This window comes from Anopheles stephensi, chromosome 3, assembly GCF_013141755.1.
Source record: "Anopheles stephensi strain Indian chromosome 3, UCI_ANSTEP_V1.0, whole genome shotgun sequence".
In the NCBI taxonomy this organism is placed as follows: Eukaryota; Metazoa; Arthropoda; class Insecta; order Diptera; family Culicidae; genus Anopheles; species Anopheles stephensi.
Window position 1 is genome coordinate 77,923,785 of NC_050203.1, and position 26,272 is coordinate 77,950,056.

A 26,272-nucleotide genomic window follows, 5' to 3' on the forward strand; every position below is an offset into this window, starting at 1 on the left:
ACGGCGGCGACTGTTTTGGATGGCTAACTGATGGCCGGTCTGATCCTGAGATTTACTATCTACAAAGTGAAGTGTGTCATACAGCACAGAACGGGTTTCTACATTTGTGAACCCTTTTTTCTTTGTTGGTTAGGTTACGGCTATTGCTCCCCGGACAAGGCTGCGTCCCTTCGGTCACTTACTTGCCGATGAATTTTGAGTGACGCTTTAAGTAATCTCGTACGTTGACGTACGTCGGTAAAAGCTGCTTGCGTCGGGTGGTGGGTGGGTGGTCCCCCGTTTCGGGTTTTGTCAATGAAAGAATGTGAAACGTGAATTGACAGCGCTTTCGGGCGTTGTTTTCCCTTTTTTTTGCGATTTTTTGGTCAGGACTGATACGGCTTTAAAGCCCAGCGAAGGGATTCCTGGGGACGTTTACCGGGTTTACAACTCACTTTGATGGGTTTTCGTCCGCTCTTTCTCTCTCTCTCTCTCTCTCTCACTCTCTGGCTGTTAAATGTGTTATAGTAAACGGTTGCGTCCCCGAGGAGTAGTTGACGAGCGGTGAAGTGCTTTTACGTGTGGGCATGTGTGGGTTGTTAACGGGAAAAGGTCCGTAAGGAATTTTTTTATTTGCAAAAATTTATTGAAAATATGTATTTTGTGTCTAAAAAGAATCTGGACACTAGATTCGCTAAGAAAGGCAGAGATTTGGACGCGAATTTGAAAGAGCCGATGACAATACGCCTTAAAGTATGCAATCTGGTTTTGCATACGATCTTTTTAAGCTTCATTGTTCCTCTAAACCAACGGGAAGAAAATCATTTAAATATCTCGATAGTGATTGCCTTGGAACGCCTGGAGGTATGCAATTTTTTGAAATTGCACGAGATAGATTTTTTGTAAGCAACAGTCTGTAAAAGCAAAACCCAAAATAGACTGATCTCGATTCTACGGGTTAAATGACCATGTCAGGATTGCTCTACGCCTGAAGGTATGCAATAGGGATTTAAAATTTCATGTCTGGAGGCTTGTTTGGTGGCTGCTTTGTATTTTATTTTATAACAGTTTAAACTTCTTAGAAATCAACATTATACGCCTTGAGGTATGCAATCTGCTGTTCAAAGCTGTCTTCTTCTAGTCTAGTGCATTAAAATTACGATTGGCAATTGGCGTCAGCCGGCGTGTCAGTTAATTTTCGAACCAGTAATGAATACTTTATATCAACATCAGCACACCGCCACGACCGTTTGCCCCGGTCACACAGGATGTCATACTAGCTTCCTTTTACGGAGCTATTACTGAGTCGTTCTCGCTCTCCCTGTCTCTTTTCCCATTTCCTACCACCGTCCGAAAGGATAAGCTGCTGTACCGTTTACGGGTAGATGAAGGAAAAAAAAACCAGAAAAGGTCAGAGGTAAGCAGCGAAACGTTGTCACCGTGCTGTCGACCTGTTTCCGGTTGCTTCGTCAGCGGTAGGGATAAAAGCGGGATTCTACATGCACACTGCATGCATACAGAGAGAGGGAGTGCACCACGACGTGCACTCGCTTTCGTATCGTTTTTTCTCTCTCATTCTCTCGGTGCCATTTCTGTCCCGCTGTTGTGTAGCGAATGCAAAAAAAAAAAAGGGAAGTAAAGCATGGCAGACACCTGCCGATCAAACTTACCGTATCCTATGTGCGGTTGAAGATTGCTGTTCGGTATTCGGAACGGTACCGTGCCGATCGTGATGGGGAAGTTAATTTGCAAGTCGTCACCGGATTTATCGAACTCCAGGCAGGCCTGCGGAAGACGGTGGTTTGGATAAAGCATAAAAGTGGTTAAATGTGTATTCAGTGTAAGCTCATCGGCGGCAAGGAAGGTGGTAAGGAGGTGGAAATTGGCACCGTAGTTTGTTGGCCAATCGTGGCGATTGATTAGTGTTCGGTTTTTGGGTTCGGTGATGGATTTGTGAGTGTTCGCTTCACCTGCCGTATTATTATGCCTGGTACAATGTTAATTAATCCCGATGGCCTTGGAGAGGCTTTATGGATTTATGCATCACCACCAGGAACAGTCGCACGTGCGGTTTGGGTTGATGGAGCAGACGAATAATGCTCCGACCCTTTTCTGTGGTGACTGATGTGGTTTCACATTTCGCTGAGGTTCGTTCCGCCCCACAAAGCGTGCGGTTTTTCCACGCGAATTAATGCAAACACACAGGTCGGATTTATGGGCTCATTACCGGCAGGATTTGTAGCGTTTCATGGAAGAATGCATGCAGGTCCTTTTGTGGGGGAGGTGAACATCGGTACATCCTTTTTGAAGGTTGATTAATTTATAAACGGGGTTTTTTTTGGCGCTAGTAAATAGGTTTAATAACTGGAAATATGGTTTTCGAAGGTGAATTAGAGTATTATATTCGGATAGGAACATTTTATTGGTTAGGTGATTATTTATACAAAAGCATGATAAGCGAGATTGGAATCGGAAAGCCCCATTCAAAATGCTCTATCGCGTGTAATTGCTTGGTGCCGTGACCAGGATACACATCTGGTTGAATGAATTTATCACTTCTGACACAACATTTTTTTTTTATTTATTATTAATAAAAAACATAAATTAAGTATTGTTTACAAAAGCACCGTTTTCCACCTGGCTATTGTTATTGGAACTGAAGAAAAGAAAAACATAATTGAAACGGCGCGAACGTTCTGTACCGGTTCTGTTTTTCCTACCCATATAATTGCTTCATTTATGCTCGGTAGAATTCCTCCCCCATTCATCTGTGTTTGCAGTGTTTTGCTTAAAGCGTTTCCAAAACCACTACTACCACCACCGCCACATTCAGGTGCGTTTAATAGTAATGAGCCGTGTCGGCATCCGGGCACCAGTAACGCGTACGTGACAGATTTGGTTTGGATGGTAAGGATACGCGACCGGTCCTTACGCCACCTCTAGGCCATCCCACCAATCGGAGGTAAACAGTCAGTGTGCAGGTGACTGCTTGTGCAAGTGGGTCTTTAGGGAAAGGAAAAGCCAGGGGGGGGGGCTCATTAGAGTCGAGAGGTTCCGCTGTCGAGAGGATTAGGAGTCTACGGCCATGATGCTGCAACCTAAAATACGTCTGCTTACCACGAGCGTGTAGTAGATCTGTGCCAGCCGGCAGACACCCATCATGGTGGTCGGTACGGTTGGGATGCGCAAGATGGCACAGGTGTCTTGCCGTTCGGCCGGCACCACCGTTTCGCCCTTGTACTCGAGCACCAGGTGTTGGACCTCCTTCGTCACCCCGAGCACGCCCCGCTCGACGAAGAACTCGCAGTACTGCAGGAGGCGCACCTTTAGCTTCACCGCTTCCTCGCCCTGATTGTCGATGATCGATTTCAGCTTGAGTGTTTCACCGCAACAGAAGGCGGTCCGGTCGAGGGAACAGCTGTGGGGGGAAGAGGCAACAATGGAAGCAATACGGTAGGTGGTTGTTTGGCTGCAATTTCACAAATCGGTACCAATGGTGTGTGCTGGATTTGTGCGGTTAAGCAGTGGTCATGCAATAAGCCAGTGAACCGTTGATCGAATCTAATAATGCCCACTCGTATTGGAGTGGAAAACGTTTTGACTATTAAGCGGAGTGTGTTACCGTTTCTGGCCTGTTCGAGAGCGAAAGGTGTGTCTAATTACTCGATGGAAATTTATCCCACAACTAATAGTTGTGTACCCGTATGTGATGAATTATGGTGCGTGGACTGTCACGAAATATTGCTGTGACCTTATTAATGGAATTGTAAATTAAAATGAAGTTTTAGGTCGTAAAAGCCTAAATGTATGCAATATTTAATTAAAAAATCCATTTATTGTTTATTATTTAATGTTTATTGTTTATTGTTTGTTGTATATTGTTTATTGTTTGTTGTTTATTGTTTATTGTTGATTGTTTATTGTTTATTGTTTATTGTTTATTGTTTATTGTTTCTTGTTTATTGTTTATTGTTTATTGTTTGTTGTTTATTGTTTATTGTTTATTGTTGATTGTTTATTGTTTATTGTTTATTGTTTATTGTTTATTGTTTGTTGTTTATTGTTTATTGTTTATTGTATATTGTTTATTGTTTATTGTTTATTGTTTATTGTTTATTGTTTATTGTTTGTTGTTTATTGTTTATTGTTTATTGTTTATTGTTTATTGTTTATTGTTTATTGTTTATTGTTTATTGTTTATTGTTTAATGTTTATTGTTTATTGTTTATTGTTTATTGTTTAATGTTTATTGTTTATTGTTTATTGTTTACTGTTTATTGTATATTGTTTATTGTTTAATGTTTATTGTTTATTGTTTATTGTTTATTGTTTATTGTTTATTGTTTATTGTTTATTGTTTATTGTTTATTGTTTATTGTTTAATGTTTGTTGTTTATTTTTTATTGTTTATTGTTTATTGTTTATTGTTTATTGTTTATTGTTTATTGTTTATTGTTTATTGTTTATTGTTTATTGTTTATTGTTTATTGTTTATTGTTTATTGTTTATTGTTTATTGTTTATTGTTTATTGTTTATTGTTTATTGTTTATTGTTTATTGTTTATTGTTTATTGTTTATTGTTTATTGTTTATTGTTTATTGTTTATTGTTTATTGTTTATTGTTTATTGTTTGTTGTTTGTTGTTTATTGTTTATTGTTTATTGTTTATTGTTTATTGTTTATTGTTTATTGTTTATTGTTTATTGTTTATTGTTTATTGTTTATTGTTTATTGTTTATTGTTTATTGTTTATTGTTTATTGTTTATTGTTTATTGTTTATTGTTTATTGTTTATTGTTTATTGTTTATTGTTTATTGTTTATTGTTTAATGTTTATTGTTTATTGTTTATTGTTTAATGTTTATTGTTTATTGTTTATTGTTTATTGTTTATTGTTTATTGTTTATTGTTTATTGTTTATTGTTTATTGTTTATTGTTTATTGTTTATTGTTTATTGTTTATTGTTTATTGTTTATTGTTTATTGTTTATTGTTTATTGTTTATTGTTTATTGTTTATTGTTTATTGTTTATTGTTTATTGTTTATTGTTTGACAAAATATTTCCTTTAAAAAAATATTGAAAAAAGTCCCTTTAAAACAATCATAATAAACGCCCGAAGGTATGCAATCAAAATTACAAATTATGTTTTCTCGAAGGATAAAAACCCTAACAACATACGATTGCATACATTCAGGCGTCATTAACCCACAACGCAGCCAATCTCATCCCTAACATCCACAAGAAAACAAAACCATGTCACAAAAGAATAATTGCATACCTTTAGGCGCTACAAACCCACAGTGCAGCGTGGACACTAACTATAAAGTGTCTCAGCTCGAAAATTGAATCTTTATTGCATTTGCCTTCATTTCCTTACTCAGGCCACTGAATTCGGAACATCAATCACTTAAAACTTTGCCCATTTTACGACTGCATTCTGCTGCTGGTTGTTTTGAGCACTAAAGTTTATGCGTTAGTACGAATCCGGATTTCATTCTTCCCTAGTGAAAGAAAGCTTACCAGCGCTGTACCAGCGCACTACATCACATTCTTACATGGTTGAACAAACAAGGAAACAAAACCAAAAAAAGGAAACCTCTTTACACAACCCGCCTTTCAATGGCGCAACCGACAGGCATGCAAACAACAACAATCATTATTTTTCCCCTGGTTTATCAACCGATCCACGGTTCATAAGAAATGCATAAAAGGAAAAGGTATGCCACCGAAAATGCGATTATTTCCACTCGAAACTCATAACTCAAAACTTTCGGCGTCTGGGTGCACATTCCCTTAAAGGTCAGTCAGAAGTAGTAGACGAAATCGCAAAAAAAAAATCGCTCAAAAAAAAGACTTGAAGAGAGCAAAAAAAAAGGGAAAACACCGGACGGGAAAGTTTCGCGTATTTCTTGCGCTTCGGGTTGCGGATTGTCCTGCTGAAAGATTCCGGAGTTCTGCCGCTTTTTATACATTTTTGTGCACGCGCTTTATTTTTGGTTCCCGCTACGAAAGGATGCGCCCCGTGCTTGAGTGCGGAAGAGAATAAATAAAACATTCGCAGCACATTTTTACGTACCTGAGCGTAACGGGTCCTTTGGCACAGCACAGGCAACACTTGACCTTCTTGTCTTGCCCCGAAACCGGTTTCTGTGGAGCATGCGGGAAATGGAAAGAAATGAAGCAAAGGCACGACGTGATAAAACTCTGAGCACTGGTCCGGCACGGCGAATGTGGCGACCGAACCTATATCGGTTTGGGTTTTTTGTTCCGCTAATCGAACCTGTCCAGTGCAACAGGGCGCAAGTGTACGATTGTGTGTGTGTGTGTGGGTAAGTGTGCTTTCCACATTCGATATAATACCTATACTCACCAGATATTGCTCATCCATACAGTCTATGTGCGGTCCGATGATGGTAAAGTACTTGATTCCTTGCGGCGGAGAGGCATACGGGATATCAATCGTAACCTGCAGTGCAGTTCCAGGTTCCATGCGCCCGAATGTAGGCCACAGTAAGTGGGGGCAGAAAAAAAGCAGAACATCCCATCGTATCGTTAGGCGTTGGGAAGAATATACATCATAAATGGGCAAACGATTATGGGCAAAACCCCCCCCGGGACGGGACGCCACAGCACCGGCGGAAGATATTTTCGCCCCAGCATCAATCCTAACCCATTCTGGTGACATATTCCGCAGTATGTATCACAAATATGTTTTTCCTCCTTCTTTGTGTGTGTGTGTGTGTGTGTTAGAGGGTCCATTTTCCGATACAGAATAGCATCAGCAGCAGTAGCCGGATTTGATGAATATTTCATCAGCTTTAAGCTACACACCGAATGTGGGAAAGCCTTTTTACCTCCTTTTGCGTATGCGTGTGAAAAGCCGTACTCGTACTCGAGCGAGAGGCCACACATGGTGTCTGATTTAATTGATTAATGGAAAAAGGATTTCCTAAGCCTGGAGGGGCACATACAGTACCAAGGAGGGAAAGACCGTTATTGACCGTTTCGAAGGGTGTGTGTGAAGCTCGAGGCTGAAGTCGGTCAGCAGTGAGATGATTTCCGAATCAGCGCTAAAAACCCACCACCGGCCCACATCTAATGGGGTTTCCAATCAATCTCAGGCGGGAAAATGGTATGCATAATGGTTGCTTGCTGTTCAAACAGGGGAAGCATTTATTGATAAATTCGATTCGATTTAATAGAATGTATTACCAGTGGCAAACATTATTCATTGCAGCCGGGGATGCTGCAATCGAATTTTAATTGACAAATGTGTTATGTTTGATAATCATTTTGTGCTCTGTTTTTTTTTTTTGCTCACAGATGGTGCCACCGTTTATTGTAAAATGCAAGTCTCCTCCTGTCCATTGAGCGCCTCTTAGTGGCTTCTTTTCGCTATCATCCATACAAAGATCGTATGTGTTTTTACGATTACTTAGTTGAAAATAATTGTGTCGCATAAATTGTAGGCGTTATGAATTTCCATTTCAATTAACTATAGCACTCACTTTGGACAGCTTTAGAGCTTTTTCACGACAGGATTGTTTTCAAAATCATATCCAATTATCAGTTCCCTCATACAAGCAATCAGCTATGGGATAACATCATGTAGAAAGAAGAAACGGTTTATAAAGCCTTCCTGATCTTGTAGTGTCAAAAGAGGACTAGAATAAATAATTCAATGTGCGTACAGTCGATACTTCCGTTTGAGAAAATGAGCTGATTGAGAAATGATTCGTTAGAGTTCTAAAACCAATTTTGCCATGTGAATTGCATACTGACAGGCGTTATTAAATCGGTGCTTTATTCTGTTTTGGGCTATCGATACGCTTCACTGGGAAAAGTTATACAAATGCTTGAGAATTTTATTGAATTATAAGGACGTCTCAAGCAACTCTGTTCCTTACGTTGCATACTTTCAGGCGTTATAAAAAGGGATTCGTAAATAATTATTTTGAATGAATTATCATCTCTCTGCATATGGTTAACTTTTCCAAAATTCAAATGCGCTTTTCAATATCCCATTCCCTCCCCAAACATATGAAAAGGTTCCCCCCCACACGAAAGCTCTGAAGAAATATGATTGACCATTTTTTCTACCCCCCTTCCCACCAACCAACAGTCCCCATCTTAACTCACGCGCAACAAATGCAAATAGGTACGATCGGAAGAAAAGCGCAGCTTATGATACAAAATCCCCTTTTAGCCAACGATCCCTCCCGGCGGAAGTGGGAACACCAATGTCAACGATGAGCCCCCAAAAAAAAACCCCACGAAAAGCACAAGAAAAGAGCCCGCCCTCCTTCGCCGGTTCATTCAATTCAATGGTAAAGAGTATATGCAAAAGAGAAGACACAGCCGACGGTGGCTATCGTTTGAAAGGCATCTGTCCCCTGTAGGATTGCCACACTAATCCTGGCCTCAGCTTTCAGCTCGACAGTTTTGCGGTTAATACAGTGAGCGCTGGGAGGAGGGATAGGTTGAATATTTTATCACGCTACCCACGCTTTTCTCGGGACTGGAGTCTAGCGGCTCCAGCTCTTTCCCGTCCCTTAGCTTCTAACCATCGACAGTTCATGCTGCCGCGTGAATCAGAACTGTGAAATGTGGTTCGATTGTTTTCCGTTCCTTGCAGTAACAAAACCGGCCAGCAAAAAAGGGATTGTGACCGTGTGACCGTATGATTTTATTATAGCTTTCGTTTCGTTTTCTTCCTCGCGGAGGTCGACACGTGCACACACACACACAGCTGAAATGCGATTTGCCGAGCGCGAGTGAGTGAATTTTCATGTTAATTTACTTCCCGACCCGGTGAACAGTGGCCACCGGGTTGTGTGGCCGTTCTCATTTGGGTTTTGCAATGTGTCATATTCAGCCGGGTCAAAGTGGCATTATGGCGAACAATCCGTGATCGCCGTACCGTATAACCACTCCGGCCGAAACTAAATGTTGTTGATTGTGTCGCGTTTTAATGCGTTTTATTTCCACCCGAAACGTATTTATCGCTGGAAAATGAGTTTATCGTCCACCGTGGGTTCTTTTTTTGTTTTGTCCGTCCGAGGGTGCTGTATATGCTGCACGGGGGAATTATAGCGATCACGAATGGTAGCCATCTTACCTTAACGAAGTAACGGATGTAACAGGCACGTGACTCGAAGCTGCAGGGAAGGTTCGTTTCGGGGATGTTAAAACGGAACGGAAACTGATGCTGACCTCGCACCAGCACCGGTACGGTCACGTCCAGCCCTTCGCCCGCCCGTTCGCCCCAAATGACGGCCCGCTCGTCGATGTAGACCTGATCGTCCTTAACCTACATTCGGTCGAGCAAAAATCGCACACACGCACACGAATAGAGAGAGATGGAGAAGGATGAGCACACGGCGAAAAAGCAGGGGGAAAATAAATAAGAAAGATAATAAAACGAACGAACGAACGTCTGTTGCTACGATGTCCGCCCCGTTGGCCCCTCTGATGCAGATCAGTAGAACGGGAAATTGTTGCGCTTGTACTGTAGTGGGATGTGAGTGTTTTTTTTTTCGATCGTCTCGGCTCGAGATAGCGAGAGGAGCGAGTTGTCTGATGTCCATTTCCGGTGAAATTGGTCACTGACAGACGGAGCTGAGTGTGGTGCTGTTTTTTTCCGCTTGCTTTTCGTGAAAAGAGCTGATAATGATGCTGCTGTTAATGGGCAATGAGCTCTGAATAATGCTGGCGAATCGTTAATGTTGGACTGGCGCACGATTATCGCCGCTGTTTGGGGCACACGTTTGCGAACGATAGTAATAATTTGATTTTTGGCAGACACTAGAGACGGATGATAAGCGATTGGGGTGTGAGGATAAGATGAGTTCGTGGTATAGGAATAGTTTTTTGTATAACATGGGATAAATAATGATATTTTCGAAACTGTATAAGGGTTTTCAAAATAAAGTTTCCAGTAAATAAAATTGTATACTTCTAGAATTGCCTACATTTAGGCGCTTTTATCTTCTTTAAAGCTTCCAGCTCAATGTCTGGATCATTTTTAAGTATTTTCATATAACCAGTTAGCTAACGTATTGAATGACAGTCTGTTTTTGATATTGCATACATTTAGGCGCTTATAATTACACAAACTGATAGCGTCGTAGGAAAAGATTATCTTGTTACCTGGATCTCTCGCTGCAATAATCGAGGGATTTGGTATAAAAATGCAGAGATTTAAATAGCTATTAATCCTTCCCAGAAGGAAACACGATATTCTGCGAGGCATTTGAAACAGTATAATCTTGTCGCATTTGTTTCCGACAGGAATCTATGGGTTTGATGAATAGAATTGATCGAAGTTGGGATTTTTGTTTATATTTTATGTATCTCACATCCAGTTTTCTAGCAATCGCAATAAATAGATAATTTTGCTATGTGAATTGCATAAATTAAGGCGCCTGACAGTAACACTATCGTATCGTAAATCGTAAATAATGAAATTTCCTGTTTGTATTTTTAATTATATAAATCAACTATTAGCTCATGTAAAATATTTGTTTACGTTGAGAATTGCATACTTTCAGGCGCTTCGAGTTGTTTCTTTGCTGCTCACCCTTGGAAAAGGATAATTTTGGATTTGAGCATTTGATTCATTCAGGCTCTTATCAGATTAGATTTTTGGAATCATAGCATTAAATTGAAATTTAAGATAAATTTATAATGAGAATTTATTGTTAAATTTAAATTAAAAGAATATTTAAATGAAACCAATCAAACTTTCAATTTTCATACAGTGAAGTACAGCTAAAATTCCTTTTAATCATTTACATGTTTGGCAGTAACGGCATGAAAACAGCTGCCACATCTCTTTTTATGACCCGACACTGTGTGATGTATGCAAATGAATGAAGATGAAGCTTTTACGGTTCCGGAGATTCGATGACAAACGGAAAGCAGAAGAAAAAAAAAACAAACTAAATCCATTCTATCACTCGCGTGAACCGTAAGGACTTTGCAGCCTCATAATGACCGACCGCACACTAAGCTCCATCATGGGGGTATTGGGTTACATGGTGGTAAAAAAGTGCAGGAGACAAAGCAACAGCAAGCAAGCGAGAAAAAAAGGATTAGCCGATGAGTGAGCACCATTTGATTACGCTTTTTTTCTTCTATTCCGTAACACAAGCGCTACAGTTCGCAGTTCGGCCATAGCGTGCAATTTACAGTGTCCAATAAATAAATAAAAAAAACAAAACAGCTGGCACAGATAAACCACTAAGTCACGGTGGAGTGTATGGGTTTCGCAACTTCAACCGCCGTTCCTTCAAATAAACGACAATGGAAATTTGAATGATGTGCGTAAATAATTCAGCGGATCAAGAGGGATGGGGATTGGGTAAGAGTAATGGCAGTACAAAGTAGTGAAGAATTTGGATGAGTATCTTCTGCTGGCCAATAAGCCAATGAGATGAGTGTCGAAAAAAAAAGCTTTGGAGGATGGTCCTGATGAGTCGAGAATTTAAGAGCGGCTTTAATAGATTTTTTTATTTAGAAGAAAAGCTACTGAATTTATCTTGTTTAGGAGCAAATTTAGGAGGATAAATACTCGAAGTTTTGAAAGAATTTTATGTAAAACACCATAATGAAGGCGATTTTAAGTCATCAAGTTACGCCTTCACTGATTTAAAAGCTCCTGCTATAAAGTCACCAAGCTACCTAGTGCGTGCGGGCGAGTCTGTATATTCTCAAAGGTCGACGATATCCGCAGGGAGAACATCCTACGGGCACGAGTGCCAAAAACCCAAAGGCAAGGATACGATACGCTGATGGAAAGGATACACACAGTTTAGGACGTAATTACCGTTCTTTTGTCTCCGGACACGAACACCTTCCACTCGACGTGCGCTTTACCCCTGAGCAGTAACCGGATAGCTGTGTGAGGTGTGAGAGAGAGCGAGAGAGAAAACATGAAAGAGAGAGAGAGAGAGAGAGTTAAGTTAAGAGTCAACTGAAGGAAGGTTAGAATGAATGATCTTCCTTCCTTCAAACATGCTATACGCCATCATGTTTCACCGAACGCTTTTTGAACGAAAAACGGGGACGGGAAGCGTAAAACAATGGCCGAGGTCGGTTACCTCGGGTTAAGAGGCGGTAAGAACGGAGACCTCTTCTTTGGGGACGGAAAATGGCCAAGAAGCTAGAGAAGGATCTAGGGAACGGTTGTGAACACGGGCAGACCCGCTGTGTGTGTGTGTGTGTGTTGCGTGTCGTGCAAAATGGTGAAAGTTTTGTGTGTTTGTGCACAAATATGTATGCAAGCATGTGTCGTGTCGTGTCTGTCCACCCTTACCCTGAGATGGTATCTCGGTTGTGCCCGTCCGCCAGTAATGTCGTTGTTTTCATTTTTGCTATAATTCCATCGACATTTTATACCCCGGGTGGTTAGATGTACAGTGAGTTACAGATTTTGGAGCTCCGAAGCTACTAGGAAAGCTTTTTCTGTGGCTCGGATTGCATACATCTAGGCGTGTTAATTTTACTTGCTTAAGAGAAATTCCCAGCTCGTGGTTTGAAAATCGTTAATTTAATACATTTAAAGCTTAACGGCATACAATGGGTTGTATTTTGAGTTTCAAATTGCATACTTTTAGGCGAGAAAATCACTACACAAAGATATAAAATTCTAAATTTAATACACCGATGACCGGAGATGGCTTGAAAGCTAAACGATGTACAATGCCCGTCCAAACCAGACTAGCGCACAGGTTATTGTTTGATTGCGATATTGATCTTACATGTCACTGGTTAAACAACCTGTCGCCCTGCTGTTGCACACCGCTGTACGCAAAAGTAGCTCATCGTACCGACATTGCTGTACGCTACGAGAGTAATCTCCGTCCACAATCATTCGACTGATGAAAGTCTACCGAACGAGTGGCAGTGGGATTACTTAAGTGGAAAGAAGAAACCGACCGGAGAACACGAGAGCAGCACTCCGGGACACGAACATGTGTGTGTGTGTGTGTGTATTTGGCAAGGATAAAAGCCCACACCGGATACAGTTCTTACCGGTCAGCAGCAGAGCATGATGCTGCTCCGGCGATGTGATTACGACGGATGTGTGCAACCCGGTGGCAGGATTTCTGTCCTGTCACACCAGGAAGAAGCGGTGGTATGTTCATGTCACCTTGCTGTTCCTGTTGTACTTTTGGGACCGGAGATGGGGAAGACGAAGGAGGGTGGTGATAACTGAGCCACTCGGCACGGAAACCTAGTGACATGTGTAGATTACGTCGAAAAGCTAACAATGATCAGGTTTTTGTCGCCAAAAAGGTAGACCAACGAAACCGCCTGTGAAGCCTGTACTTGGTGTTGAGGGTTGGAAGCGGGACGTTTCTTGTAAAGGATGTTAATGTGTACATTTGCCAAATTACGGACAACAAGGAGCTTGTGTACTTTCTTGCCTGTTTTCACGACCGAAAAGGGTTCGGCAGTCTTTTTCTTGCTGGAAATGGAAGAAGTTTTCCTTCGCAATGGTAAACATTGTGCCATTTCATGCCTAAAGGGCCCAATGGAGATGGTGTGTGTGTGTGTGGTGCATGATAAGGTTGATAGAGGTTTAGGGGTTTTGACCAAAAATGAGGAGCAATGTAAGAAATTAATTCTGTAAAATTGTTAGTTGCTACAGGAGTTAAAATCGATCCAGCTGCACATGGTGTGATATCGGCAGTGTCTACGAAGGCCAGTGACTGCCTATGGTGATTTGGAAAGTCTCTTAAAACGCCCGATCGTTGAAAGCGTTATATCCCCATAATCCATCGCTCTTCCTTCTCTGTGTGTGTGTGTGTGTGCTTAATACCATGCTTAGCCGCTTTAGCTACTCGGGATTTACTGCTGCTTTCATGGGAGACTTCCTCTTCCTTTGATTATTATTACTGGTTTTCTGTGTGGGAGTGTGCGGTGGCTGGGAGCATCAGCATGAGGACCCACCACCATTGGACATGTTCGTGCACTTAGCGCATACTTACACTTGAGCTTGAAATTTTCCGTAGTGTGCATTATGACTCGCCCCGAGAGCACTTCACCGGCGTAGTAGTGCTCCTTGTCGAGTCGAATATCGAGCTCTTTGATGTAATCCATGGCGTGCGGCTGGCAGGATGGGAGCGGGGGAGGCGATGGTCGTCGCTGAAGGGGGCCGTGCCCGTTTCCTAACGGTAGATTGATTCTTTTAAATAATGCGCTTTCTAGTTGCTGAAAGAGAAAGAGAGAGAGAGAGAAAGAGAGCGTGAGAGACGTTAATTTGAGAATGGGGTGCTATGCTTTAAATAATTCATTACAATCAAAGTAGCAAAGGACACAGTTCGGGCGGTGTTTCTAGGCTTCGCTGACTCGATTAGTAACATTTGTTCTCCGCCAGCTTCTCAGGTGTGTTGTTAATAAATAAGTACGACAACAAAAGGGCCTGAGTGTACCTTTTTGCTCTAATGGAAACATTTTGTAAAGAGAATAAATGATAATGAAATTTAATGTGCTAAGCAATCTGCAGTGTAGACGGCGGAATTGAAAGTGATCTAATAAAATAAAATTACCAAGGCAGGAACATAGTAATGGAGACGCCCAGTGTTTCACGTTCACGATGGAGGCGCCCAGCCGTTCATGAGCTCCGCAAAGTTAAAGCATAATTTGTCACCTTCGGTTGGCTATGCTTTCGTGAAAATTGATTATAAATTGTTCGCATTTGTTTGTATCGATACGATCCCGTACAACGGCACCGAATCATCCAAAAACCATTAACAGCGTTGTAGATTCCATTTTACAACTGTGTTTGCGTCGGTGCGTACGCCGAAAACCATTCACAACAAAAAGCTTCCCATTTTCGTTTCGCAGACCCGTGCGAAGGGTGGAAGCGAATGCTCCGTGAACCAAAATAACACGCGCGCCCTTTCATCTTGCACGCACGCCCGTACAATATTAGAAATAATTGAAGCGAAAATTTGAAGAAATATAATTTTATAAGTCTGCAGCACCGGTTCGGGGCGAGCGTTTTTATTTCGGGTTTTTGTGCTTTTAAGACGTGTTGGAAGGGGGAAAAAAACACTGTGGCTGTGCGAAAATCAAACAGTTACAGCAGAAGCAAAAGACCAGGAGAATGCTACATCAATTATCCAGCCCGCCACGGTGAAAGGTAACGGTCACGGTTAGGAAGATTGTTAGAATTTTCCTCGCCCCCCCCCCAAAACGAATTTTTTGAAAGCTCCAACCGAGAAAATAATTTGCGCAAAAAAGCGTGCCGGTAAGAAGAGAACCGCAAACAAAATACCGTCTCATAAAAATGAGCTCAACCCCAATGCAATTCGGTTCATGCGGAGCAGAAAATCGTCGTTGTACAGCAGACGTTTCATGGAGCTTTTTTTTGAGGGGGGGAGTTAAATCAGAATTAGCTCTCGTGCTGGCTGACTGTTTGTGTTGCCTGACCGAGTAGCAGAGCAGGTAATGTTTTATGGTCCTTCCCAAGGAACTTATAACTTTTCCGAGTGAGTAAGATGCTAATGAAAACATAGCGAAAGGTGAGCAGAAAGATGAGCATCCGTGGTCAATGAAGAACGTCGATCCTGCTCAGTGTTTGGTACGGATTTTTCGTGTGAAACTTATTTGTTCTTTTGTAAAAGAATATATTGCTTAAGAAGGAAAAAAAGAGAGAGAGAGAAATGGTAATAGAATAAAAATAACAATCACTACAGCCCCACGGAACAAGCTTGCTGCGCTTTGATCGAATGCTGGTTTTCAGCCCCCTCAAAAAAAAAAAAAAACGGAAAAGAAAACCGGCACATGAAAGTGTCGTTAAAGTACTGGGAAAGCTCATTAACAACAAACACAAATGTTATGGCGAGGGAAACAGGAAAAAAAACGAGAAAAGGCAACGAAAGTTCGGTCGGAAAGGCACGGATCAAAGGGCTTGCTGGAAGGGTGTTTCCCTCAACCGGACCAGTTTGTACAAAACGCAGGCAAAGTTTAAGGAAATTATTGCTCTGTTTTCTTCTTCATGCTTCACCTGTCAGCAGCAGCAGCGGCAGCAGCGGCATCACAGCCGGCAAGCGTGTCTGCAGCAAAAGTTAATGAAGCTTTTTTATTTGCGTTGTTTCGGTCTAACAAGTACAAAAATGTAGCCATTTTCTGACAATTATGACATCTCTTCTTGGGAAAATGTTTGTCTAGACGGACAGGTGAATTGTTTTCTGCAGTACGACGGTTCTCTTGACGAGTAAATAAAAAAGAAACATCTCAAGCGTGCTTCCCTGAAGGCAAACGAACGATTTTTCGCCTAAAAGTATGCATCCAGCAGGGCAAACAGGCATGGCGTCGTATGATTGGCGTCGTTTGATTAACTACCTGTCTTTACAAAGTTGGACGTTTATTTTTATAATTCCCGGTAAAAAAAGAATCTCATCCGCATCGCAGATAAACATGTTTCTTAGGGCGGCTCAAGTAAACAAACTCAATTCCGCATCCGGTTTTGCAGTCCACCCCCAAATCGGTTCCAATGAAGTAAAACAATATCCATACCCATTTTTCCAAGGTTCCGGGTTCCTTCCCGGAAAAACGCTCTCGCCAAAATCCTAATTTTTGGCGTATTTGTGCAAGGCATACCGCGAACTAATTCAAATTATGTGACCAACTCGGCCCGGGAATGTGGTTTGGTCGTTTAGCTCGAGCCTACCGAGAAGATGAAACGATAAACCAACCGAAACTGATTGGGACAGTGGGACGTAGCCACATTGAAAGACGAAAACAAATACCAACTCCATCATCGTTTACCCACCACAGAAGATGGTTGGATTTTTTTTCTCTTCCGTTGGCTTCCCTAGCTCCCCACCCATCCCTACGGTTTCATTAGTCACGGGAAAAATGATCCCTAAAATGTGATTGAAAAAGTTTACGTGCCTCTCCAGCCCTGGGAATATTTGGGAACCGGGTAACGTTGGCGAAGAGCTAGCATTGAGCAGCGAACATGATATGATTTGCCGACTTGCAGTTCCCTACCAAACAGTGGGTTTGGTACGCCGCTCGGTTGTTCATTTTTTGTTGGTTGGTTTGTGGGTGGTTTTGTTTACTTTTGCTGGCCAATCGGGCAAGTGCGAGTGCCGTTCGTACGACACAAAGGCATTTTCCTGGCGCTTTATTGTCAACTCGCGAGCGGTTGTAGTATACTTTCAATGTGTCCTCCTAAAGCAAGCCTCACTCGCACATTGTACAGCGGAGCGTCATAATGGAGTATTGCGAATGTGCCTTGCTCGGGTGGAACGTGGCGGTTTATTAGTCTAAGGCGAGCTTTTTTTTGTGGCAGGGATTTTGGTTTATTTGGTCCGTGTCCCATGGCCGTGTCCCGGCACACGTCACACTAGGAAAAGCACCAAATTTCTCACCGCACATACACATCATTCGATATCCCCTTGACAAATAATGGCGTAATGATTAAATTAGATTTGGTTCGTCACGCCGAACCGCAGCAAGTGTCATCCGCAAACAGTCCAGCGCCGAGGATTGGGCTCGTGCGAAGCTTCGCGATGAATGAGATTGATAAAGTTTATTTAATGGAAAGAGCGAGAGCGAGTGTGATAGCGAGAGAGAGACAGGCAGACAGACAGACAGAGAGAGCACCAAGTCCCAACGTTCGGATGGACCGGGGCGTAGAATTTGACTTTGTGGTGAACTTTTCCCCGACCGAGCTAATATCGAAAGTTGGTACGAATTTAATAGAATGTGCGCTTGGCTGATGGAAAACCTTCTCCTCAGCTGCAACCGGGAATTAAACCGGGAAGGAAGGGAACGGAAAAGGAACATGGGGCAAATGCCACGGCAGACGGAAATTAGCAGCAGTGGGGGACGGTTTTGACATTTGTGCAACATAATTTGGCTGCAGCAACGTATCGTTACCGGGTTTCGGTTCGGAAAAGGGCACGTTCGACTGTGTGAAGCGAGCGAATGAGTAAGTGAGTGAGTGCCTGCCACCCCTCAATGTATGCAACCTTTTTGCAACAAATGAAACGAACGATGAAAATGATGCGAACGTGCCTGGTTGGCGGTTGGTTGATGTCTTCGTGCGTTTGCAAGAGTTTGCTGACGAACGGGCACTTTGGGGATGGTAGTTTTGTAACAGGGGGGATTCATGAAAAAGATGACTAACTGTGAGTGAATAATTGTATTTTCTGTTTCAGCTACCGTACGAATGTACTAAAGTACTAAAAAAAGAAAAATTACGTCCTCAAATAATATTTCTACTAACAAAATTGCATACATTTAGGCGTTATTTGTCTTCTGCTAATAATGGCGCCTAAAAGTATGCAATCCATGGAATGTTCGTACGTGAGAGCGTTTTTTCCGTTTATAAATCTACAATGCATTTGCGTAGCTAAAAGAGAGAAGCTTTTTCGGAGTATTAGCTCTTCATTTTTCCTCAAGCAATTCGCCCACAATGTAGAACGCCCTTGCGATCGTTCGCTGAAACACGCAAATAAATATGCAATAAACATCGCCACGGGACATTCGACGCTCGATTTGCGTCAACGGCTCTACGTCGACGGGGCGATCTGGGTTTCCGTTCCCATCCCAGGCTAATCGGATCATAATCGATTTTGGAATATCCTGTTCTATCCGCCAACTGGGCAAAACCATGCGATGCACTACCGATGTCCACAGACGTGGGCCAGACGCAACATTGGCTCCAACTTATGAATATTGATTAATGGAAAGTTTTCTCTCGCTCCGATCAGACACGCTAGCTTTTCCGCGATGGAAAGCTATCGGTGCCACTTGGACCGGTGACGTTTGCGCTATCGTGACGGTGTGCGCGTGTGTGTGTCTGTTTTTTTTTATTTTGCTGCCGTCATGCGGTTTTTGTTCGCGACGTAAAATAAGGTCACCGGAGCTACTTACCGGGCGACACGGTTCAAGATGAAGCTTCCCGCTGTACATGCCGGGAATGGAATATTACCGATGTAAATATTCAACCCATCCACGACAAGGAAGACCGAAAACATTGAACGGTGTGTGTGTGTGTGTGTGCGAACACTTTGCATTGGATTATTATTGAGCCGATTGCAATCGCTCACTTTCGTGCGGCTTGCTGAAATCGGATCATTTCCATTTCACCGGAGTAATGGCGGTTTTGGGAAAGAGAGCAATCCCACTTCAGCGCTCAAGCAGCAGCAGGCAGAAACCAAACTCCACGCCACGCCTCTTCGAAAGTACGCTTGCGATGGCTTAAAAAGCGTGAAGTGAAATTGAGTGGCTTTTCGCGGTCACGCGGTTGTGAAATGGGAGCTTGTTGAGATTTTCACTCAGTTCGTCGACGAGCGAAGCGAGCGTGGATGATAAGATTATTATCGGTTTTTTATCACCCACCGCGTGGCGGTCTGTCAACACGCGCTCGAGGGGCGGTTGCCGGAAAGCTGATCAAAGCATTCGCTAATTTATGCTTTACGAGCAGATGTAAAGGACCCGGGCTGCAGTTACGTGAGATCAGCCTCATTCATATTCAATCAACTTGACTTGCAGCGAATCAAGCTGGTATGGACGGGGTAACTATGGCTAGCAGTTGGAAATTGTTATCAATTTCAGTTACAAATTTGAAGATTCGAACTTGTAATTGAACTTTTAAAGCATTTGCATAAATTTAGGCACTTGAATCTGTTACGCTGACAAAGTTACACAAGTTAAAAATTGGATTTCTTATTTTTAGTGAGTAAACTTAAATTTTTGTAAACAATGTCATTTGAATCATATGAATAAAAAATCTGAAGATTTTACGAGCTTTGGTTTAAAATCAGAAAATGAACTTTCTGAAGCATCGCATAAATTTAGGTGCTTCTACATCGTTTCGTTCATAATTTACTGCTGTAGTTGATAAATATGTTGTTCGCTGTCTGCTGTAATAGGCATTTTGATGATTTATTGTAACTGTCACGGTACCTCACCCAAAGCCCCCCAAAATGTATGCAATAATAATGTATTTGAACGCTTTTTCACTGCTCTCCCAAACACGTTCGATTCTGCTGCCAATAAAACCTTCCCACCGATGTCTTTGCTTTCGGTTTTATTCCCTCAACGTGAATCCAATCAAGCAAAACGAATGATAAAAGAAGCAAAACATGGTCCCCCAAGCGGATGAAATAAAAGGGACCATCAAGATCAAGATGAAAGGATGGCGAGGAAAGTCTCTAAACGATGGCACAACGATTTGCGTGCGTGCGTGCAAATCACGTGTCTGGCCGGTGTGAACCAATTTCCCGCTCTGTCCCTTGTGTGTGTGCGTGTAAAGCGTGCCTGTGAAGCAGGAAAACGGGAAACAGCCCCATTGGTCCATTGAATTTCTGCAACTGCGAAATCGCAAAGTGGAAAACGCAATAACCGTATCAATTTCGGGCTGCGAAGGCGAACCATTTCGCGTCCAGCGTGAAGTGCGTCCCGAAAACGGGGTCCACGCTGCAACGGCAAAAGTTGGGCGTGAAGTACGTCACGAATTGCAAAAGTTTGAAGGACGAGCCGGACGCCTAAATCGGAAACATTCTTTTGTGCCGAAAATTTAGCAATATTTCGTGGAATTCTTTCGTGAACGGATTAGAAGAGGCACGAGGTGTGGCAGAATTAATTATTTTGATGGATGGATCAGCAAAGTTCGTCCAAAACAATCGCTTGCTCACAGCACAAAATGTGAGGAAAGCTGAGAGATTAGTAAGCGATAAGTTGCTCCGTGTATTGCATACTTGCAGGGGAGGTAAATCGCTATCGCGCCTCAAAGTATGCAATTAGAATCAATTTTATTGCCCAAAACACTCGTTATTTCGTAACAAAAAGAGATGAAAAATAGCTGATGGGAAAGTACGAGCCAATCCGCTATCAATATATCAATCAGGACCCGGAGGCCCTCGCCGAGCCAGCTCACCGGCTTGTATGGAAATGTGATTCCACATCACGTCAGTATCCCCACAACTGCACGTTACTTTTGTTCGCCCCATTGCCATGTAGCCTTCAAATGTCAAATCACTCAAGCTTCGCCGTACGTCGCACACGAGGCTTCACCAGAACCACCAATTACACCCAGCTCCACGGAGAGATAAGACAAAGATCGAACGGCGTTGTATGTAGCCGGCCGGCTCGGAAGCCGGTTCACCGTGAAACAAGAGCAAGCACGACCATCGCCAACGAGAATAATCTTACGGGCTTCGGTTCTTTCGAAGCGGATTTTTTTTCTCCTCCGTCCCTTACTCATTCGTGGTTCGCTTACCCGCATACGCTGGCCTTTAATTGAATTTCTAATCAGGTGATTTATTGTTTTGTTTACTAATGTGTACATGTCTTGCATCCCTTCATCCACGGCCAAGGCACCCGGGGAGTTCTTGGGATTCTTATCCCTGTTTGGGGCCTCCCTTTTGTATGTGAGAAGTCTTGCCTACCTCTTCCCAAAATTACGCACCACCAAAAAAGTGCTGTGCCGTGGAAGTATGTGAGTTGTGTTATTGAGCTTTTTTCTTTTAGCTTTGGCAAAAACAGCCGCCAATGTTCCCCCCCATACTAAACTCATTCGTTAAGGATTTTATTGCTACCCACCCCAGCCCCGAACGATTCTCAGCTTTTTTCTTGTAGTTTCTTGCGATAAGTGCTAGATAAGAAGGGAAAAAATAGCAGAAAAAAAAACGAAAAACTTCTGGTGCCAACTTTTTTGTTGTTGTTGCGCCCACACGCCACACGAAAGCCCGAAGAAGAACAGAGAAAAAAAAAACAATCAAGATCAACAAAAGCTTTGATTGTACCGCACCAATAACAGGGAACCAGTACTCCTTACTTTGGTGCCTGAAGTAGAAAGTGGAAAACAACAGGAAAATAGAGAGAGCGAGAGCAAAAAAGCTTCGAATCGTAACCACTTGTCTGTTTCATGTCGCTTATTCTCTAACGTCGGTTTTTTCTTTGCCTCCTATGTGTGTGTGTGTGCCGTCTTGGAACTTGGATAAATTGTGTGTGTGTGTGTGTGGGTAGCCCGCACCAAAAAGCAGTGGATTAAGATTTCCCTTTTCAGTATCCAGCAGGAGGAGCACAACCAGGTTTGGCAATGTGCGAATGTGGGGAGGGGTTTTTGTGAGCGTTTTTCCCCCCCATGGGACCATCATCATTCCCTTGAGAAGAAGCTGGGGTTTCTGAGAGGGCATTCATCGGGGAAGGTCTTTTTGTTTGTAGGAGGACGGAAGCCCAACGGTTTCGTGTGATCGGTTCAGCCGCTATACCGCAGTGGCATCATTTCTGCTTCATTGCCCACTTTTTTGGTGGTGCGTATCCGGGATCGTCAGAATAAAAAAGTGGCCATGAAGCTTTAGTGGCCTTAAGGTGAAGTTTTATTTTTCAATCGTTTCGTCCTGGTTGTGTGTCCCATTCACACCATCCATTAAATACTTTTCCCCGAATTTGTATCGATTTTTAGTCTCGCAAGATTGTTTCGTTACATTATTGGTCGTTGCGTTGCTTACTTTATTATCCAATGGTTTTTTGCCTTTCTTCGAACTATTGAAGTTTTTTTTTCTTCATCTTTTTGTTAGACAAAACCCCCTTCAAGGGTCCCGATACAAACAGGACCCACGATCGGTTCCCGATTGCTTATGCAGATACACTTAACACGTTCGCTTAACTCGAGCGACGTGATGCAATCACGATGGAAATTTCGCAATCGCAGCAAGTGGAATTAATCCTTCGAGAAGCGCCCGAAGACGTACGAAGCCACAGTACGCATCGACATCCAGAATCGGTCTTACCCAGCTCTGTGTCCTTCCCTGTGGCCAGAAGAAGGCACATGTAATGGTCTGGACACACACACACATCACGTACCGTAGCGAGGGGAAGACGCGATCATTTTATGAGCATTCTTACTTCGCTCCGTGTCCGATGTGACTGACTGGGTGGGTTGTTTCCATTTCATATTTAATGCATTTTATTACACGATTGCCTTTAACGCAAACTGAACGCTAGTTTTGCACCCGTAGCTCGCCATAAAAGACGCCAGCTGTCTATACGGTGTTCGGTACGTACGGGGGGAGATAGTAAGAGCTTTCTCTCTCTCTCTCTCTCCCTCCAAACGCGAAAGGTGTTTGGTTAATGTGTACCTGTTGGGTGATTGTATCTGAATTTTAAATGTACACCAAAGCACATTATCACGGGGGACGAAAGGGAGAGAGAGAGGTGGGAAAATAGCAATGGATGAGGTTTTGTGGTTTTATCGGAATAGTTTGCTTCCTTACAAAGTCGTAAGCGTAAAAGCTATATTGGTGTGCACCATCGAGCAAACGGTGGCCATAATGAATGAGTTAGTGTGTTTATTTAATTTAAATTTAACATCAAAGCGTTGAGAGAAGTTATTAAGCTACTTATGTCACGGGGATTGCATACTTTCAGGGGTAATTTTATTAAGCGTTAGTGTTAAGCTTATCGCTTTCTAATTTCTTAAGGAACATGGTTGTAGTTAGAATATAATATCATCTTAGGTTAAATTTACAAGCATTTGTTGAAAGGATTCTTGTACTCCCCTGTACGTATGCAATCTTCGTACGGGGGACGTTCTTTGTAGCCTACGAAGATGTTCTTTGTGAATCGATAGTAAGGACAGCGCTATCTAGTGAGAGCAGAGCTACTTTATAATGATACAGCTTGATATTGAGGACACGGCTACCTAGTGAGAAAACACCTCTCTGTGAGGACAAAGTTTGGCTAAGTATACAGAATAATTTAGTGAGAGCTACTTGATTTGGACAGGCCTGAAAATAGCTTTCGAGATCTCTATTCAATAAAAAATTAAACTACCTATTGTTTTTTTTTCCTTCCGTGACTCTTGTCCTTGTGAAAGTCCTTGCTGTTAAAAATTTGAAAAGTAAACAAAGATAGATAGATTTGTTGACGCATTTTTATGACCGAGATAAAAGTGCTATGGTTCGTCATACTTCTCTCAGACTTAAGGATCTTTAATTCTTTTTAAGTGCAATGCATACTTTCAGGCGTGCCTAAACAGAAAACTATCTGTGGTGAGACTTAACAATACAAATAAGTGGTTATGGCGCATTGCATATTTTATTCGTCAAGATTCCTGTCAAATTGATTTAAATAATAGATCACTGTAATCAAAAACTTTAACCTCACGACCATGACCGGCCTTCACAGCACAGTGCATTCGGCAAACCACAAAACCGATACCTTCCGGTCCTATTTTTTGCCCAGGACAGTTCCAAACGTTCCAGAGAAACGAAACCGTTCATTTGTGAAAGCATCTGTGTGTGTGTGTTGAAAGCTTCTGTGTGGGCAGAATAGTTTAAAGGGTCTCGCTTCCCGGTGGGAATCGCTGTGTGTTTGTACCCATTTTACGAATAAATATATGAATGCAATGCATACGTGATACTGCATTTAAAAGCTTTGCCGTCTGTTCGCTTCAATGGCAACAAGAGCGACGGGTCGGAAAATGGGTGGAAAAAGCCGGCGTAACCCGGCAGTAACCCGGCTCACTCCACAGAACACTGGCTGTAATTATATATATCCCATTCGTATGCGGTGGTGATGCAGTTTGAAAAAAATACTTCTTCCCACTATTATTGCTTTGGATGCGCGGGAAATGCAAAAGCACAGCAAAAAAAACATGCACACTCACTCTCTCATGATTTCAATTGAATTGCAACTTGGCAACTAGGCATAAAGCCGTACGCATCTGTTTTCCTCCGTTTCACGAAAGGGTTCTTGCTGAGTTGCTGAACGCGTGCCCGTGTGTGTGTGTGTGTGTGTGTTTTACGTGCAACAGTTAATCAGAAAATTCCATTCCCTGTTGCTCACTGCCAGAGCAAGTTGGACTACATGCAAGTTGGAAAGAACATGAACGCAAGAATCAAATTGAGTTTCGCCCTCAATCGTCCCAACAGCCGACAAGAACAGCAGTAAGACGGAGCAGTGGACGGGTCGGATTCGTGTATGCGCTTTAACTGTGCTGTTCAACGGGCAACAAAAAAGTGCAACAAGACTAAGCTTTGATGCAAATATTTATTGCACACCACTTCAGCGAATGGCGGACCCGTGCTCACTTTTATTAGACAGCGAATTGTGCGAATCATTTACAATGCAATGGAAAAGGCAACGAAAAATGCATTGCTGGCTTTTGCCACCCTTTTTGTATAATGTTAGAGTTATTATTTTTTTTCAATTGTGTACATGTTTCATTTGAATGGTCGCACACATATGCGCAGATATGCTCTCGGTGATTTGTGTAATAGAAAATTTAATTAAATTCCCACAGTATCAGGCTGGAAAACCACCCCCCCCCCCCGTTCAGAATCAACTCACAGCTGAGACAAATGGAACTCTTTAAACACACACACACACACAACAAACAAGGGCACCCCCATCGTGCCAGATCGTGGGAAAAAGGTTACGAAAGCATAAATTTTCCCCAAAAACCGATCCATCCGCGCCTCGAACGCTGGTTGACATGGTAATGGATGCGAACCATGGGGCGCGCGAGCACCGAGGATGACTTCAGCGCGGTGCCGATACGTGGCAGCCGTTCCTGGCTGGCAGCGCTGGAACTTCCCATGGCAACAATATATGATGCCAGATGATTGGATTGAAGGAATCTTGGCACGAAGAAAACGAACATCGCTTGGGCGAACTAACTTTAGGATGAGGCTCGCTACCCCAGCTGTCCCGGGGAGAATGGTGGCAAACACACACAAATTCGACAGCGGCCATTTTTTTGCACTTGTTTTGTTGTTGTTGTTCCCTTACGTTGGTTGCGCTCTTTGCGAAGTTTACTTTTGCTGGTCGGGAACGGGCAATGACAACAATCGTCCCGGGGTTGGAATGTTGCGAGGAGGAAAATGATATTTTACACAATTTTGCTATCGGCCCTGGGGTCGGGTGCGTGGTGGCGCGGAGAAGGAACCCCCAACCAGCCCCCGGAACCTGTCAGAGTTTTGTCAGAAATATGTATGGGTCTTGCTGTCCGGGTGTTGCTCGTTCTGTGAGGAATGCGAGGGACAACAGGAGTTAGCGTTGAAGCGGACGGAGGCGGTTCGAAATTATGTAAATTGGCCACGCGTAGGGAATGGGCGCGTCATGTACGAGCTATCACTCGATGAGGAAGGAGGTGAGAGGGAAGGGAAGCGAAGAAAGGGAGAGAGAGAGGGATAGAAAATTGTCCTCGATAGATAATAGGTGTGGGAATGTTAGGCACTGGGAGAAAAAAATTATGAAAAATTGCTCGAGCTAGAGCGTTCGCTTGTATTAGCATGCAGTTAAATGATAAAGA

The 26,272-nt window shown here is 42.7% G+C and overlaps 1 protein-coding gene across 1 annotated transcript in view; it reads right to left on the reverse strand.

Moving 5' to 3' along the window:
- The window catches only part of LOC118514639 (arrestin domain-containing protein 3-like), a 32,629-nt gene that overhangs the window by 5,123 nt on the left and 1,234 nt on the right, over positions 1-26,272 (reverse strand). The window contains exons 2-8 of the mRNA XM_036061662.1: positions 13,977-14,199; positions 11,810-11,880; positions 9,101-9,292; positions 6,353-6,448; positions 6,059-6,129; positions 3,097-3,397; positions 1,650-1,764 (exon numbers count right to left, since the gene is read on the reverse strand). Of these exons, the coding sequence (XP_035917555.1) occupies positions 1,650-1,764; positions 3,097-3,397; positions 6,059-6,129; positions 6,353-6,448; positions 9,101-9,292; positions 11,810-11,880; positions 13,977-14,088 (958 nt within the window). The 5' untranslated portion in view covers positions 14,089-14,199. The remainder of the gene's footprint in view (positions 1-1,649; positions 1,765-3,096; positions 3,398-6,058; positions 6,130-6,352; positions 6,449-9,100; positions 9,293-11,809; positions 11,881-13,976; positions 14,200-26,272) is intronic.